We start from the raw sequence: 18,422 nt of genomic DNA, 5'->3' as shown, positions 1-18,422 counted from the left end.
GCGCCATTTGGCACCCTCCTTTGCTTGGCGCTCTAGGCCGCCGCCTGAGCTGCCTCTATGGCAGCGCCGGCCCTGTGCTCTGGTCCCACACATCTCCAAATAGCTGTTCTTGAGAGTTAAGGTACTCTCAAGAATGATGTAGGTTGTGGCACAGGGAAGTATAGCTGGACTGGTGAGACAAGTGGAAATCCAGGTGTCCCTACCACCTTGTGCAAGCAGAAGTGCCTACTACTCAGGTAAGAGGCTCTCTGGATCCTGCCCTATGAAAGCAAGCAAATACTTTATAGAACGGATTAAATATGTTCATCTATATTCAACGCTGGAAGCCTCAATGAGAGATGAAAGGCTCGTATAATATACATACAAGGAGTGTATGTGTGCACTTGCTACAAACTACTTGTGAGAAATTTTAAAAAAAACTGACATCCCGTACGCCACTGTATTATGATAGTCATTGCCACTGGAAGCAGAAAGGTTTATTATCATGCTACTTGAAGTGTGCAGCTGTGATGTTAAGGCAGATACATATGGGAATAAGCCCCATTAAAACCAATGACATCTACTTTAAAAATTAATATGCTTAGGATCAGAATCATTCATAGATAAAAAGAGATTACAGCTGCCATTCTATGTATGCTTAGCTGAGAATAAACCCCACTGAACATAGTGTGATTTACTTTTGAGCAAACACACGGAGGTTTGTGCTGTAAAAATAACTAGCCAATTCATCATTAATTTATTAGGCAAACAGTAGTAACTAGTGTTTAAGAAAAATGTACTTTCCAATTTCCTATACGACAGAGCTCAGATAGATCTGATTTGAGTTATATCTAGAGTCTCACTGGTTGAAAGAAAGAAATACAGGCCCAAACCAAGCTACTCCCAAAACATGTAACAAGGAAGTCCCATGGAATCTCCATAACTTTTGCTTCTCATGCTTTGTTCTCCATATAAATAAAGCACACACATATATTCACTGTATATTTCCAGCTGGAGTTCCAGTATGTGCATGCCCACTACAGGAAAGCCCAGAATGACAAAACATAAGAACCATGCTGGTTCAGACCAATCTAATCCATCTAGTCCAGCATTTTGTTCACACAGTGGTCAACCAGATGTTGACCAGGAACCCACAAGTAGGACACAAGTGCAACAGCACCTTCTCACCCATGTTCTCCAGCAACTGGTGTACATAGGCTTACTGCCTCTGCTACTGGAGGTAGCACTTAGCCATCAGGACTAATAGCCCTTGATAGCCTTCTTCTCCAGGAATTTATCTAACCCCCTTTTAAAGCCATCCAAATTGGTGGCCCTCTCTACATCTTGTGGTACCGAACAGGCCTTTATTTCTTTTATTGAATTTTAGGATCAACAAGTTCATAACAAATGCCTCAGACTTACTTTCCCTCAGAGCTGTAACTGTTCATGCTGCCATCTGTGGATTCCCGGCTGGCTTGACGCGTCATCCAGTTTCTCATCTCCACAGCCAACCCAGTTTCTGTGCTTCTCTGAACTGTGCTCTTTAACTTTTTGCCACCTGCTTCTAAAGAAATATTACAAAATGCTTAGTTGCATCAAATCTCTGAAAGAAACAGAAATAACCTGAAAGAGAATATAATCAAACAAATCCATACCATGTCTGGTTTTACATAAATCATTTTTTTAAAGAAACACATAAATGCACCCCTGTGCAAATGAGGACAACATCATAAATACGTAAAATATACCAGTCCTATAATTTATTGCTTTCAATGGCAGTTCAGACATATAAATATAAAAGCCTGATCTCAAAATATATTAAATTCATGCAGGCAACAAGATTTGCACTTTGTGCATGAAAATAACTGCTTGAATAAGATCAATTGCAAAGAAACATCATCTATACAAAGCCTATCATGGCAGCCATTGTAGGTACTATCATATTTGGTTTGTATTTATGTAATGTAAATTACACATTATGTAAAATGTTGCAATACTTTATAGTTTAATTTATGCTACATATAGATTTTAGATAGATTTTAGATTTGGACTACTCTTAAATATTTAGTGGCAATGTTCAGGAAATCATGTGTTACCTAGTCATTGGAAGCTACAAAATGACAGTGAAGTAAGATATAGTATATCAACTTGCTACTTGTCACTTCAATCCTTCACTTGTATTATAGATTCTCTTCTATGTCCTCAATAACATTTAAAACGAATGGGCTGATGCAACAGATTCCACCTCCCCCCATGTCCCCCATTCCAAAACTGCTCTATATCATTACTGTTTCAAAGAATTTTTGAAGCTAAAATAATCATATTTAAGTGAAGTTTATCATAATAATTAAACCTGTAATGGTACTGCAAGGATGAATGTATTAATTCATGTTTCCTAATGCAGACATCAGGTTTTAATACTTTCAGATACTTGCAGATGTTATAAAGGAAGACTACTTGATCTCTCTCTCTCTCTCTCTCTCTCTCTCTCTCTCTCTCTCTCACACACACACACACACAGAGTACAAAAACTAGAAGTCATTAGAGTCAGTTTGTTACAGTTTTTAGAATAGTGAAAAATGCTTTAAATCTGTTCTGATACATATGAACATTATACTCTCAAATGAAGTAATGACAATATAGAATCAGCAAAACGAAACAAAAATTTAAATGCTAAAATAACTTAATGAATTCTGCATGATGGAGTGCACCGGCAGGCAACCTAGTGTCCTCCAGATACTTTGGACTATAAATCTCCACATCCCTGACTATTGGACATGCTAACTGAGGCTAGCGGGGGTTGTAATCCAAAACATCTGAAGGATGCCAGGCCACCTACTCCAATATAGGGCTTGCCTGCTTCCTCCTTCCCACTTCAGTCCTTCCTGATACCCAAAAGCAGCTGCTGAGTCAGCGAAAGAGATGGGATGGGACGAAGAAATTGGTTGAAATACAAGATACGACAAATATGAGTGGAAATTCATTTTGATTGTGTAAACAGCTGTTTGGAACCAACTGATTAACAAGACATTCAAGAATTTATTTCCAAACTTTACAAGTTAAGCTCAATTTTAAATTTCCAAGATGTCAAAGTAGGTCATCAAAAAGAAGCTGTGACCCTTTAAAGGCTAACAGTGTTTTACTACTAACATGAGCTTTTGTGGGCTAAACCCTCTTCGTCAGTTGCAGGAATGGATAGACACAAGATATGGTGGAGCGGGGGGGGGGGAGCCATCGTTCTAACATGCTACAGACTCTTTTTGTTTTCATACTACAGACTAGCACAGCTGCCCCATTTGAAAGTAAGTTAGGTTGTTATATTTTTTCAGTCCAAATTCTATGTATTATAAATATTTAATGAACACTGATGCTAGGCAAAACTGGACAAAAATGAAAGATAAAAGAAAACCCAAGCAGCTTGTTCTAATATGACTCTACTAGTTGACACCAATGCATGTAATTGCATATGCAACTGTCAATCCCGTTTAACCAGTGTAAATGAGCTTATAGCAAAGCCAAAGCAGTGTAACTGAAGCAACTGCACATTGCTTCCCTCAGTTACTGCTGCCTCCAGGTTCCTCCTCTTCCTCTGATGAAGGCTCCCCTGGACAGGACCTCTTCTCTTATACTCGGTGAAGTGCTACGCACACTGATGGTGCTTTATAAATACACAACAATCCTACATACTGACTCAGGCCACAGCTAGACCTAAGGTTTATCCTGGGATCATCCAGGGTTCGCCCCTGCCTGAGCACTGGATCCCCTGTGTGTCACCTAGATGAACAGGTTTGACCCCTGGACGATCCAGGGATAAACCTTAGATCTAGCTATGGCCCCAGTTTGCACATCACCAATAACCCAGTTAGCAAACTGTGGGTTGTTAGAAATGCAGCAAGACTGAATGGGAGCACTGGTTCACCTGTGTCCATCTGCTTCCACGATAAAAAAACAACCCGGGGATGCCTGAACCTGTAACTCTGGGTTGTTGGTGAGAGTCACCCAGAGTTTGAAGCCATTTAACCAGTTTGAATTCAGAGTTCCAGGTTTGGATGTCAAGTAAACAACCTATGGATGGGGTGTCCCTGGATTGTTTATCGCAGCAGAAGCTGGTGCACAGGAACCAGCATGCATATTCCAGCTGCATTTCTAACAACCCATGGTGCAGATCAGGTCACTATCTCTTCATAGGAGAAAGCTGTGGCACAACTTAAAGATTGTAAACATTGGTATAAATTCATTCATATAAAACTAAGTTTTAATTCATAAACTTGTCTGATTTTACAATGCTTCATAACAAAACATTGACCCTCACTTCTTGTTCTTTCCTATGTTGGTTGACATTTCTCCCATTGTTTTCTTTACACATTTCTATCAATATCTCCTATTGACAGGAGAGTGAAGTCCTCCATCATTCCTGTCACTCAAATCATGGAGTTGCTCCTGCAATATTCTGCGGAACCATATGCTTCACATGAATTAAGTACTCTGAATACACTAAAGTGCTATTTAAATGGTAAATATTATTCTGAATATTTATAAAATTCTAATCTGAGTGATAAAACCATGTCCATAGGTTTATCATTGTACTTCCAAAAGAGTGGCAATATTAATGAAAAACAGAACCAGTCCTAAATCCTGAGTAATTTATATTGCTGAGAGGAAATAAGACGTGCCCACAGTTTCTATGATGTAAATCAGGTTTGATACATATCCAAATTGGTACATCTGGAATTTTTCAGATCTTGCAGCGTAAAGTACAATACAGGAGAGAACTTGTGACTATATTTAGTTAGGAAACACTTTCTTATGGAAGGTATGTAAAACTTCAATGCGTGAGAAGTGGTGATATAGTCTATTATATATAACTGGAGCATGACAAGAAGAGCATGACTTAATATTTTATACCCTTAATATTCAACTGCTAAACTCTCACTGACATCTGTCCCAGATTTCTGTTTTTGAAAGATAAAACCACAATAGCTCTCTCGCCATGAAAATATTTGTAGTGTTGCCGTAGTCACTGTTTTCAGAATATGAGAAAGAGGAGATAGTTGAAGTTAATCTCTGTCCTGAAAAATATATTTTGGAAGATACAAATCTTTCAGTCCCAACAAGCTCTTTTTCAAACCATAGGTTAATATTGTTGTATCTCATCCTTGTAGGTCAATTTGCAATAAATAAATACATTTCAGCTGAGCAAATAAATAGTGGCTATTTTATTACTAACCTTAGGCTGTAACCCTATGCACATTTATATGGAGTAAGTTACACCAAACTCCCATTCTGATCGAGGCTGGAGCAATTCCCCTACAAGGAAAGATTACAATATTTGGAGCTTTTTATTTTAGAAAAAAGGCAAGTAGGGATTGAAATGACTGAGGCAGACAAAATCAGGCATGGTATGGAGAAATTGAGTAGGGATACTCCAACATATGCCTGTTACTGTAGTGTATATGCTTACATGGTTAAGTGTAACCTCGGTAAGATAGGGTTGTATGCTAGAGTGTGATGAAAGGTGGGAGGGGCTTGTGTATGGATTCTAAGGTTCTATAAAGGGAGATCTGATAGTTAGTCAATGGGAACTTAGGGGTTGAAGAAGCAACGTCTAGTTAATGGGGTTTGTGTATAGGATGTTAGAAGAGGTATAGGAATTTAGGACCAAGCACTGATTAATATTAATAACATATATCTCTTTGTATTTTATATAAATCTCTGTGTGTTTTAAAATACAAACTCCCATGTGTTGACTGAGGTATTACTCTACCATTATTAAATCTATTTCTTTGTTAATTCTCCTGTACTGGGCTGAGGGAACCAATAAGGCATTTTGGGTGTCTCTGGAACCCAGAGAGAGGGAAAGGGCTGAAGCTTGGGTGTCAGTGGGGACAACTGATCCAAGTGAAAGCAGGCATTCCTGAGGGGGTTTGCTTCTCAGTTTCTGAGGTAGAAACAGAAAGGAGGGACCTGGGCAGGAACAACACAGATACTTTTTCTCCCTCTCTTGTAACATTAAAATCTAGGGTTATCCATAAAGCTGGTTGGTGGGAAATTCAGGAAAGACAAAAGGAAGTGCTTCACTTAGTGCACAGTTAACCAATGGAGTTAGCTGCCACAAGATGTAGTGATGGCCACTAGATTAGATGGCTTTAAAATTAGGTTATATGAATACACGGAGAATAGGCCTATTAATATCTACTACTCACAATGGCTATGTACTACATCCGGCTTCAAATGCAGCATGTGTGGGAAAGGGCTTTTACTTTCTTGTCCTGTTGAGGGCTTCCCATGGGTAGCTGGCGACTGTAGGAAAAGGAATGCTGTACTAAACAGGCCTTTGGTCTGATCTAGCTCGATTCCACTGGTGTTCTAAAGATGCAAAAGACTATTTAGAGCAGGGATGGGCTTCAGGGGCTCTGGGGGTTAATTTTAATCCCCTGGCTGGACCACTTTCTCTCCTAGGGCTGCACTGACAATGCAAGCTGCAGAATTACAGTGGTGGCAGTGGCAAAACAATTGTCCTTGCTTACATCCCATTTGGACTATTGTAACATACTCTTCATGATACTTCCTTTGAAAAGTGTTTGGAAACTTCTGACAGTCCACAATACTGCAGCCAGAATATTGACCTGGACCAGTTATGTAGTGGCGTGTGAACTGAATTTACTAAGCCATATAAGCATATTCAGGAAATAGCTTTTGTCATGGGTAAGTGGGTAATGCAGGCAATATATTGGAAGTTAAGTCACACAGAGAAGTGAAGGCCTGGAAAAAAAACCAGAAAAATTCAGGAGAAAAACATCCTTCTTTTTTCTGGATACTGTTTTGTCGTCGTCCCCCACCAAAAAAAAATGGGAAAAATTAAACAGGTTTGGATTACACAATGTTTTCTTTTAGAATTTAACACATGGGGTATGTCTACACCATGCCTTATCCCGGGGATCATCCCTGTGCGTCCACTTTTAGCCTGTTTTTCCCCATGGGATCGTGTGGGCGGCCGTCCCAGTAAACGCGAGGAGCCGGGAACAGGGCACCCCGTGCCCATTGAGGGTGGAGTGGGGGGGACGAGAGTGGGTGGTGTGTTTTTTTAATTTACCTTTTCATTGGAGCGCTCATGTGCTCATCTTCAGTAAAACAAAAAACTGGCAGGCGCAACATCCTCCTTCCTCCCTGGATGTCGCACACCATATGTGGACATAGGGGAGGTTCTCATGATCAGCATATCGCGAGATCCTCCCCAGTATAGACAATCCCAAAGTAGTTACCTATTTTTATCCAAGCCTTATTTCCCCCCCCCCCTCAATTTCTAAAAACTATGCAATACCACTTGTAGGGGGGAAACTAGAGATATAAAATGACTGGAAATAAATTTATTTCTAATCCTCTTTATAAGATACCCAGCATAGTTAATTCTTTCATTTCTTATTAAAAGTATTGATCTAAAGTATATTTTGTTGGTAGACATTTATGCCTAGGTTCCAAACATGTGAATAGAGTCACCATTGTGCATTCTTGACATTCATGGCAGTTTGGGTTTACTTCTGTACAGTCCTGTATAGATGGTGTAAGGGAAAAGAGAAAGGAACCTCTCGTGCAAGCACTTGAGTCATTGCTGACTCCTAGAGGGACGCCTGCTTTCTCTGACGTTTTCTTGGCAGACTTTGTAGCAGGGTGGTTCGCCATTGCCTTCCCCAGTCGCAGTTACGTTTACCCCAGCTAGCTGGGTACTCAGCGGGGTACTCATTTTACCGACCTCAGAAGGATGGAAGGCTGAGTCGACCTGAGCCAGCTGCCTGAGAACCAGCTTCCGCTGGGACCGAACTCAGGCCGTGGGGAGAGTTTTGGCTGCAGTAACTGCCGCTTACCATTCTGCGCCATACGAGGCTACATGGTGTAGCAGTCATTTAATGTAGTTCTAATCTGGTCAGACAATAATTACATTTTTTGATTTTAATTTTAATTTTTTTAATTAAACATTTAACATAATGATAATTTTATGAGAAATCTAACTTTTACAGAAAATAACTTTAGAAACAGAAAGGCTGCTTTATGTTCCTAAAGCAGCCCTCCCCAACCTGGTGCCCTCTGGATGTTTTGGACTACAGTGCCTAGCATTCCTGACCACTGGCCATGATGTCTGAGGCTGATGGGAAATGAAGTCAAAATACCTAAAAGGCACCAGGTTGGGGAAGGCTGTCCTAAAGCAACAAAATGAGTTTAGACCTGAAAGAGTGCTTTAAAAAAAGTACTGCTTATTTTTCATTTCCCCCCCCCAAAATTTGTTTTTTTCCTATGTCCTCAAAATTTCCAGAAATTTTACATCTCTGCACAGTACATTTTTAGGTTGTCCACACAACACGTATGATGGGCATATCTAAAGATGTATTACAGAGGTTTACACAAAAGGAAGAAATAAATGGCTACATTTGTTTACCTTTTCCTTAAAGCTAATTCATATTAACTTAGCTTAGTTTTATTTGTAAACACATTTTAAGAATATGATATAAAGCACAACAGTGCACATATAAAATTGTTCATAGTACCACATGGATCTCTTCTATCTTCATACCTTCACCTATCTCTAATTTAAACAATATACTTTGCATAGTCATTATACAGTACTAGGAGTGAGTGTACAATATCGTGCATTAGAGCTTTTCATACACAACCTATCCAATGACATCAGTGAACTTCCAACATGGGGTTTCATGTCACAAATTAATCATGTTGTTAAGTATGACTAGGGTCATATACTTAAAAGCAGGTAGGGTGAATGGAGGCTGAAGGGGTCCCCAGACCAAGGACATAAGGTTTGCAAGGTACAGAGGAAAACTCAATGGGATTATTTGTTTAGAGGAATAAGGCAACAAGGCAATAGTTGTCGATGCATGTGTGATGGATCCAAGAGACGATATTCATGACAGCAGAGAGATATAGTGGGGGTGTGGAGGAAGCCCAGTCGTTATCAGTGAAGACAATGCAACAGGATATTGGGTACTCCCAGAGAGTCTCTGAGTGGCCTTGATGACAGACCCCCCCTCCCCCCTGGGTTGACAGTACTGCTGCTCAATATCAGGTTTCTTGAATGGGGAAACAACAGCCACCCAGCTTTCCCCACCTGGGTTCTCCATGACTCAGCAGACAAGACCTGTGGGTGGGGGCAGGGAAGTGGAGTTGCAGTGGTCTGTTGTGGTTCTATCCACCTCCCCGACCAGGTGCCCTATCCTTCAGTATTCAGGGTTTGAGAATGTGTATTTGAAGGTGGTGTTTGGGACAGAAGAGAGATTATGCTGGTGTACCACCTACCTCTCAGTCGTCGTTCCTGAGGTAGTAAGAATGATCTCAGGGTGGGGGTGGAGTCTTCCCAGTCACAAATAATTAATTCTTGGGCAAAGTGCTGCAGCTCCAGGTTTACTTAAATGAGCTGTATTATCTAGATCCATTTCAGTTTGACTTCAGGTCTGGTTATGGGACAGAAACTGCTTTGGTTACTTTGGTGGATGATCTATACTGAGAACTGGACAGGGGGAGGATTGTGTGTCTGTTGATTTTGCTGGCTTTTGATACTATCAATCATTGTCCTTCTGGACCACTTGACTGGGTTAGGACTTGGAGGCACTGTTTCCATGGTGGTCCTGTTTCTTCTTGGGGTGATTTCAGAAGGTGCTGAGGGCACATTCCAATGCAAACTACCGTATTTCTTCAATTCGAAGACACACTTTCCCCCCCATATAAACATCTCTAAAAATGGGGTGCGTCTTAGAATCGTGGGTGTGTCTTAGGGTTTTTTTTTCTGTTGGTGGTACTGAAATTAGTGTGCGTCTTACAATCGATGGCATCTTACAATCGAAGAAATATGGTACCTTATGCAAATTAGCATAATTTGAATTTTTCCAGAAAAACTACAACACTAGATGATACCTGTGTAGAGATGTAAAATTTCCAGAAATTTTGAAGCCATGAAAAAAAAACCACTTTTTTTCCGGGGGGAGGGACGATATATTTTTTTTGGAAAAATTGAAATAATGCAATATTAGCACTTTTACAGATTGAAAGTCACTTTGTTACTTTAGGAACATAAAATGTAATTATGTCCAAGTTCGTTTGGCATAAAATTATTACATTTGGTATATTAAAAGTAGTGTATTCAAACATTACAAACAATTTACTTTTTAATTTTTTTTAACCTTTTTGGTAACAAATGGAGCTACAAACTCCTGAATTGTTAGAAACATCTGAACTGTAAGGAACCTCTTTGGTTTTGCCAGTTTATAAGGAGCAGGCAAAAAATAATTTAAAACAACAGAGGAAACCATTAGTAACAAAGAAAATTATTTATGTCTCTGCTAGTCCTCCGCAGTGTCAAGCGGACATAAAGCACCCATTCCAATAAAAAAGAACTGAGAAAAAGGAGGGACTAAGATTCAATGAATATGCATGAAATTTAATCAGACTCATTTCCTGAGCTATAGCTATCACTATCAGTTTCAGTCTCTGCTTCAGTGGCAGTGCCCCCTGGAGGCAGAAATGCATCTTGTTCTTGCATTTGAGAGTTGTAGTCTCAATTTGCAATCTAGGACTTGCTTGTTCTCGGTGCATAGAAATTGTAATAATCTAATACTGTACAGTTTTTAGAAATCATGTGGAGAAGTAAATATCTGAACACCTTGTCTTAAATATTTTATTCATCATGCTAAAATAAAACATCCCATAGACCATTTTTTCTTCAATTTTTCCCGTTTTTCAGGAAAAAACAAAGGCTTTCTGGAAAAATGGGGAAAATTGGGTTTTTTAATAATTTTTCAAGGCCTTCACATCTCTATACCTGTGGGATACCGCTTAGCACATGAAATCCTATTGGGATTAAAGGACAGAAAGTAGTCGTATCCTTCCTGTGCAGGTGTGCCAAGGTTTGTATTTTAATAGCAATAGGTGCTTGTGAATGGCTATTGCAAATATGTCTCACAGATCTGTAGCTTCATATTTTGGTTTGTGTAGTCAGACACAGTGGTATCCAGTACTTACCTCCACATATAGTCACAGATCTTTAAATCTGCCCTTTGTGGTACCCCATGATACAGCATGGAACAGTGAGCTGTTTGCATGTGCAAAATCCAAGGTACCAAATCTACTGAAAACCTAAACTTTGTTAGGATTTAATGAGAGAAATTTTGACCTAGAGTGAGATAGCAACCCCAGTCTTTCCCAACTTGGCACCCTCCAGTTGTTTTGGACTGCAATTCCCATCAACCCTAGCCAGCATGGCCAATGGTCTGGCATGCTGGGACTTGTGGTCCAAACCATCTAGAGAGCAGCAACTTTGAAAATTTGGGCTATTCAGTACTAGGCTGTGCACATCTGACCCAGTTTAAGGCCTATTTCCCCCCCAAGGCAGACCTTAAGGGATGTCACAATGCTCTCACCTGCTGTCCAAATTTAGCTTCTGTTTTTCACAGATAAATGTGTGTGAAAGGACTTCAGTTTTTAATAACCTCCTTACATCATTTAAAACCAGCACCTCTTTACTGCATGATTTTGGCTGAAAAGAAAATATTCAATGCTTATATGTGTGAAAATCTTTCGATAAAACCCTTCAGGCACTTCTGTCCCTCAGCATTTAAAGTCCATTTCACAATATGAGAGAGATGGGTGAAAACAGCCAGATAGCAATGTGCATGACAGTGCTGAGCTATATTTAGGCAGATTCTGGAGCATCCAGCACTAGATCTCACTCAGGCAGCATAACACTTTCCTGTTGTAATTTGTTGTCTGAATCAGCAATCTGTAAAGCAGAGAGGAAGCAAAGTTGATCTGCATTTTAGCAGAAAAATAACCTTGCTGTTTTTAGGGTACAATCCTATGCATGTTTAGACAGAATAAAGTCTTACAACTCCCAACATTCACCAGATAGTCATGCTGGGTGGGGAATGCTGGGATGTGTACGATTTTTTTTCTGTCTAAACATGCATAGGATTACACCTTTAAATACTGAGGAGCTTTTGACCAATTGCTGGAGACAACATCTATTGGCAATCTCCCCACATAATCTTGTTCTGATGCAACAGACTTCAGGGACAACCAGAAAAGAAGTAATAAAAACCCACAATTTTACAAGCAAAATCACAGTTGACATCGGAGTCCTACCTATGGCACGTATAAAACAATCAAGTCACATACCTATAAGAGACATATGCTTGTAAAATCAGGTCCTAACCCCATTCATAAGCTATACAGTATCTACACAGATCTACACATTAAGAAAAAGGCTGTGGGGCTATATTACTTCAGAAATCAGGTCCCATGTATGAACCACACCCTGACTGTGTGGTTTATATCTCAGGGAAAAGAGTCCTAATTGACACACACACACACACACACACACACACACACTGTGTGAGTCTGATGTGCATGCAGGATGTTTTTCGCATATGAGAGAGCATTCAAAAGATGTGATCTTCCATTTACTTTCAGAAGCTATCCATCTGCTTTATTTGAGTATGTTGTAGAATCAATAGCAATAATATGTGTAAGCAACATAGATCATGTTTCTGCTGAAACAGGTGGTTTTATACATGCCAGCAAACCTACTGGCATCTTTTGGTAGATGCAACCTATGTGTTGTGTTCAGGGGTATTTTATTGAACACTTCTGATTGGCCACTCATGGGCATTTATGGGTCCTTTACATGATGTTGTCAACCTCCGGAGTGTCTCCCATGCTTTTTGAGCTTTATCCCACTTTTAAAGAGATTGGAGATAAACTGAAAACAAATGTTAATGCAAAATATTTATTCTCATCCTTGCAATAGATCTGGGATGGGGTGGGGAAACCAGTCCCTTACTCACTTCATTATTAGGCAGCAGAACAAGCAGTGGGGTAAACACTTAAGTGCCACCTGCACACAGACACCATCTAGTTCATAAGATGCTCTTCAAATCTGCAAAGTTTGCAATTGGCATTAGCTGAAATCTAATGAGAACGCTTCTGTTCAGGGGCAATTCACTTATATTAAACAGCCTTCCAGCACATGCCAAACTTTGAATATACATGAGATATTTCTGACTGCAGACAGTTGAGGGCTTCACAAATGCAAATAAAGTCCTGGCTATGGAACTTTCCTCCAGTACAGATTCAGCTGTTCCCAAGCTGTTCCATTTCATATCATTTCATTTATTATATTTCTATACCGCCCCATAGCCAAAGCTCTCTTGGCGGAAGTATAAAACTATTGTCATATAGGCACCAGTTAAAGACCTATTTATTTGTACAGGCTTTGGGGATATAAGCAAGTGCTCGATTTATATTTTGATTAATTGTATTGATTGTTTTATTGTAATTTTTAATATATTTGTTATTAGAGCCGTTATTTTAATATTGTTTATGTGGTGTACTGTGTTTTATATAGGTTGTAAGCTGTCCTGGACGTTTTCTGAGGCTAACATTGCAGGTGGGGAAACAGCCATGTACTCCATGGAGGAAAGATGGGGTAAATGTAATAAATAAAATTTCAGAAGTGTACTATTAATGTATTTTACATTGTGTTTATATATTGGTCTTAAATACATCTATTTCAGTAAGGGCTGGTGGCTCCAATCATGGTGGGGCTGTGAATCCATTCTGGGTTTCAGTCAGGACCAGCCTATCCTCAAAATAAATTCTGCACCTTGGATAGCTCCTTTAAAGCTGTGGCTGGTAGTGACTGGAACCCAGAACAGATTCACAACCCCACCAAAATTGAAGCCACAAGCCTCCACTGATCTATTTCTATACACATTATTTTTATGGTTTCATAACTTATTTGTAGCTAAAGCATCAAAATCCTGCATCAGTAAGGGTCTTTTTACAAGATAGTTGCTCTGGAACAGCAGCCCATGAAATCAGTCTTACCTCTGATTTGTTGACACATGTTTGGTGAAGCAGAGACTGAAATGAGTTGAATGAGCGTATGAAACAACATGCTATGGAGCTCTTGACTTGTTTCTCTTTCATCCCAGGGTAAGTGAGCAGAGCAGAATTATCACCAGAGTCATGTGAGAATACAGTGGCTGGTAAAGAATATATTTAGAATAGGCCTATAGAGCTAGTGTAGTAGCTAAGGCTGCAATCCAATGCACACACCTGGGAGGAAGCCCCAATGAATACAATGGAGCTCATTTATTTTATTATTATTATTATTATTATTTTCTTGGCCGCCTTTCAGGGCCTAAGCCCTCCCAAGGCCGCTTACAGCAATAAAATATATAAAAACAGTTTAAAAACAGTTCTGTCATGGTTAAGATTGCACTCTTAGAGTGTGAGCTGGGAAGTTTTTGTTCAAATCTCATTTCAGCCATTTACACAACAGGTGGCCTTAGGAACTCAGGTTTACTCTCCTACCTGCAATCCAGAGAGAGAGAGGCGGATTTATTTATTTAAATAAATAAATACATCATCATCATTATACTGACAAGTGGTTTAGAGCATTTTGCAGGTTGGGAATCCAAGGTGGGTCTTAGGCCTGGACCAGTTGAAGACCACAATTTTAGAGCATTGCAAGAACTACTAAAATGTTCTCAACATTCAGAAAGCACTATAGAGATGATGATGATGATGATAAAATTCTTATAACTGTACTATTATTAGAAACTTCTTGGAACTGCTTCTTCGTGTAAAAACAGGTTTTTGTCTCAGTGTAAGAACAAGGAGATAATCTTTTAACTCTTGTCAGTGCAACTTAACAGTACATATGCAGACTCCGTATTAGTAGTGATTAACAAAGAGTTACATTTTAATTGTTAACTGTTCAATCAAACAAAAGGCTTCTTTAAATTGAGGCTATCAAAGATATCCCCAAACACATGGCATTTTAAAGTGCTTGACTTTGCTTGCGATTTTGCAGTGTGTAGTAAATTACTTTCAGTACTTTGAAAACCTTCCTCACAGTAACGATTTTAGGACACTCAATTGCGAGAGCAGCACGCACACAAAGCACCTTTGCCAATTTAACCGCACAGAAAAGAAACACTTCCAAAGGTCTGCACGAACTAATGACACGGGCAATGTTAGCATTCACTCCGGCGAAGTCCAATGCGAATTTGGCCTGGGTTTGGGGGGAACCGACCAATGCTTGGGCTCCTGGGCAGGGAGGGGGGCTCCCGTCCTCCCGCCCTCTCTGGAGGAAGCTCCAGCCCTTTACTTTCCAGAGACCCTCTCCTCCGCGCCAGGCAGGGTGAGTGAGGCTACGCACGAACACGGCCGCCCCCTCGCCTGCCTTCCGCCCACGTTTTCCCGCCAAGTCTGCGCCTCACCTCCGCCGCCTTTCTTCGCCTCTTCCTTCTCTTCCCCCAAGGAATTCATGCAGGGGAAGTAAACGGCGAGCGCCTCGAAGGAGGCAGAGAGGCTGCTCCGGCTCGGCGAGCGCTGCATGCTGCGTCCCCCGCCCGCGCTCTGCCTCCCCATCCCGTCGCCGGACTTAGCCCTGCCGCTGCTGCTTTTGGCGCGGTACAACAAGCAGCGAGGCGTCTCGGCGGCGGCCGCAGGTGCTCCTCGGGGAGCTCCGTGCGCGAAGCCGAGCCCAACTTTTCTGCTCCTCCACAAAACCAATCCTGACGGCGCCCGACGTTCCCCCGGAGCCCAGCGGTCGTTCAGTGCGCTCCGGCTTGGCTCTGACGAACGGGGGCGCTGCCTCCGCTTCCAGCGCGGCCAATCAGCAGCCAGCCCGGCTGCCCTCTCCAGGTCGCTCTTCCCCGGAATGGCTGCCCTCGCAAGAGCCTGTCCCTGTGCCGGACTGGCTGGCAAACATTGCAAGGGGGAGGAGGGCGCCAAAGGCAGGGACATGTGCAGCTCACATGCTTCCTCCCCGAATGGCTGTAATAAATATTGACTTCTCGCCGGTTTCACGGCCAGGAGGAGAAGCGTTCGTAATAACTGCTGACAACCTAGTTTTGCACAGGAAGGTCTGCAAACTTTGTATCTCTGCAGGCTGTCAAGCCTACCTTACGTAATAACAAAGGTCTGCCAGTTTGGCCAGCTCCCAGCTCTCTGGGCAAGTCCCCCCCACCAGCCTTTCTCAATGAAAGGGCCAGTGGGGAGTGTGCCAGAAGACACTCCAAGCACTTCCAAGTGCCAGCACCCAACATCCCCGCTGGCATTACCCAAATGCCTTCAAGCAATGATGGCAAACACGCCTTTGCTTTCCCAAGGGAAGGGCTGGTGAGGAGTAGACTGGGAACTGAGTATCTTCAAGTGACCCCCCCCCAGCTCCCCCCTGCCCTCCCCACACACTGGCTTTTTGTAAGAAGGGCCTGGGTGGATGGAGGAATGGCCAATTGCACTGTTGCTTGAGTGTGCCCTGAGTGCCCTCAAGCAGCAGTGTACAACCCTCCCCCTGCCTTGCTTCCCTGCAGGTTGGCAGGTGTGTGTGGGGAGGAGGGTTTGCCTGTTTGGCTCTGCAGGGTCCAGTGACCTGCAGTGGAATCATCTACTTCCCATCCTCCTTCAGAGGTCTGCGATCAGAGGTTTTGTTGACACACCTAGGAGGCTTCTGAAAGGCATGGCACTCATTTTGCTGAAGGTAACTGTAATTATAATAAGAGCACTCCCATTAGAGACAATGCGCACCCTCAGCATCGGCCTCCACACCAAGGATATTGGAGTAATCCACACCAAACCAAATAGCCAATCACGACTCAGCACCAAGAAGCCCCAGCAAGGGCCATAAGAAGAGTGACACGAGGCATCAATCTTAACATCATTTAGGCATCAAGTCTGTAACACTGTGAGTATACAAGCAGGAACTTGATGATGGGGATTTTTTTGGTGAAAAAGGCACTAAGCAGTTTGCTGGAACAGCTAAGACAAACAACAATGAAGGGAGATGGATAATGCTTGTGTTCACAAACCCCCTGCAGGCATTCTGCCACTGTACAGAAACAGTCACAATTTGACTGCTACTGGGAGAACTAAGGCTGCAAGGGATTAGGAACACCACACAGTTAAGTTAGGGAAGAGGAACCCATATTTTAAGCATGACTCTTGTTCTTCCATCTCCCCAAGATCCCAAGAAAAGAGATAAGTGTGTATAATGCCCATCGACACAAAGTGTCTCCCCTTCTTCTGAAATAGAAGGATGCTAGTTTAACAACTCTCCTTTATTCAGTAGTGTTTCCGACTGCTATGCCATGTGAAATAACAGGGCTTCTGCTCAACCCAAATCCAAAAAAGCCCCCAATATGTACTGGGGAAGACAATGGTGAACAAAGCCACTTTTTTAAAGTTAAATACTAATTGGCACTGATGGCTAAACACCTCTGACTCATTCTTTCTTGAAGGATCACAGCCAGGGCTCATGGTTCAGAACCAACTAAACTGAAGACAGAGCGTCAGTACAGCTCCATTGATCAGACGAGTGAGCATTGTCGTGGCCACAACAGTATATCCCCCAACAGCTGATTTGCAAAGTGTCAATACTAAGGGGAATTCGAGGCGGGAATTTGGCTGAAGCATATGAGGTGGAAAAGCACATAGGGAATGGCACCCTTTCTCAATTACATACTCCAGATGAGCTGGAAGTGTGAAATAACATGATCAAAAATGACAAAAGGGGGTGAAAAACATACTTAGAGTTAGGAAACTATTATCTTGTTTCCTAACTCTAAGTAGGTTAGGAAACCTACTTAGGGAGGTTATCCGGAGATGTGGACTGAGGTGTCATCAATATGCAGATGATACCCAGCTCTACATTTCCTTTTCATCAAACCCAGGTGAGGCAGTGGCTGTTCTGAACCAGTGCCTGGGCACGGTAATGGACTGGATGAGGGCTAATAAACTGAAACTCAATCCAGACAAGACGGAGGTACTGTTAGCAGGTGGTTCATTTGTCCGGCGAGGTGATGTTTGCCCTGTCCTGGACGGGGTTGCACTCCCCCTAAAGGATCGGGTCCGTAGTTTGGGGGTGCTCTTGGATCCAGAACTGTCACTTGAGGCACAGGTGAACTCAGTGGCAAAGAGCACCTTTTACCAGCTTAGGCTGATATACCAGCTGCGCCCTTATCTGGACAGAGATAGTCTAGCTACAGTTATCCATGCTCTGATAACCTCTCGTTTGGATTACTGCAATGCGTTATACGTGGGGCTGCCTTTGAAAACGGTCCGGAAACTTCAACTGGTACAAAACAGGGCAGCACGCTTACTAACAGGGACTGGCCGACGAGACCACATTACGCCAGTCCTTTTCCAGCTTCATTGGCTGTCAGTCCAGGCCCGGGCCCAATTCAAAGTGCTGGTATTAACATTTAAAGCCCTAACCGGCTTGGGGCCAGGTTATCTGAAGGAACGCCTCCTCCCATATGGAGGAGCCCCTGCCAAAGGAAGTGAGGCAGGTGGCTACCAGGAGGAGGGCCTTCTCTGCTGTGGCACCCTGGCTGTGGAATGAGCTCCCTAAGGAGGTTCGCTTGGCACCTTACATT

General features: G+C 42.1%; 1 protein-coding gene across 7 annotated transcripts in view; it reads right to left on the bottom strand.

Moving 5' to 3' along the window:
- The window catches only part of RIMS2 (regulating synaptic membrane exocytosis 2), a 422,508-nt gene that overhangs the window by 8,314 nt on the left and 395,772 nt on the right, over nt 1–18,422 (bottom strand). For 5 of the 7 annotated variants that reach the window (XM_063131026.1, XM_063131028.1, XM_063131027.1 and 2 more), the window contains one exon: nt 1,402–1,543. In XM_063131026.1, the coding sequence (XP_062987096.1) occupies nt 1,402–1,543 (142 nt within the window). Of the gene's footprint in view, nt 1–1,401; nt 1,544–15,263; nt 15,550–18,422 lie in introns of those variants that run through there. The other 2 variants (XM_063131024.1, XM_063131022.1) reach the window with 2 other exon arrangements.

This window comes from Elgaria multicarinata, chromosome 7, assembly GCF_023053635.1.
Source record: "Elgaria multicarinata webbii isolate HBS135686 ecotype San Diego chromosome 7, rElgMul1.1.pri, whole genome shotgun sequence".
Lineage (NCBI taxonomy): Eukaryota > Metazoa > Chordata > Lepidosauria > Squamata > Anguidae > Elgaria > Elgaria multicarinata.
This window is presented reverse-complemented; position numbering and strand designations above follow the sequence as displayed.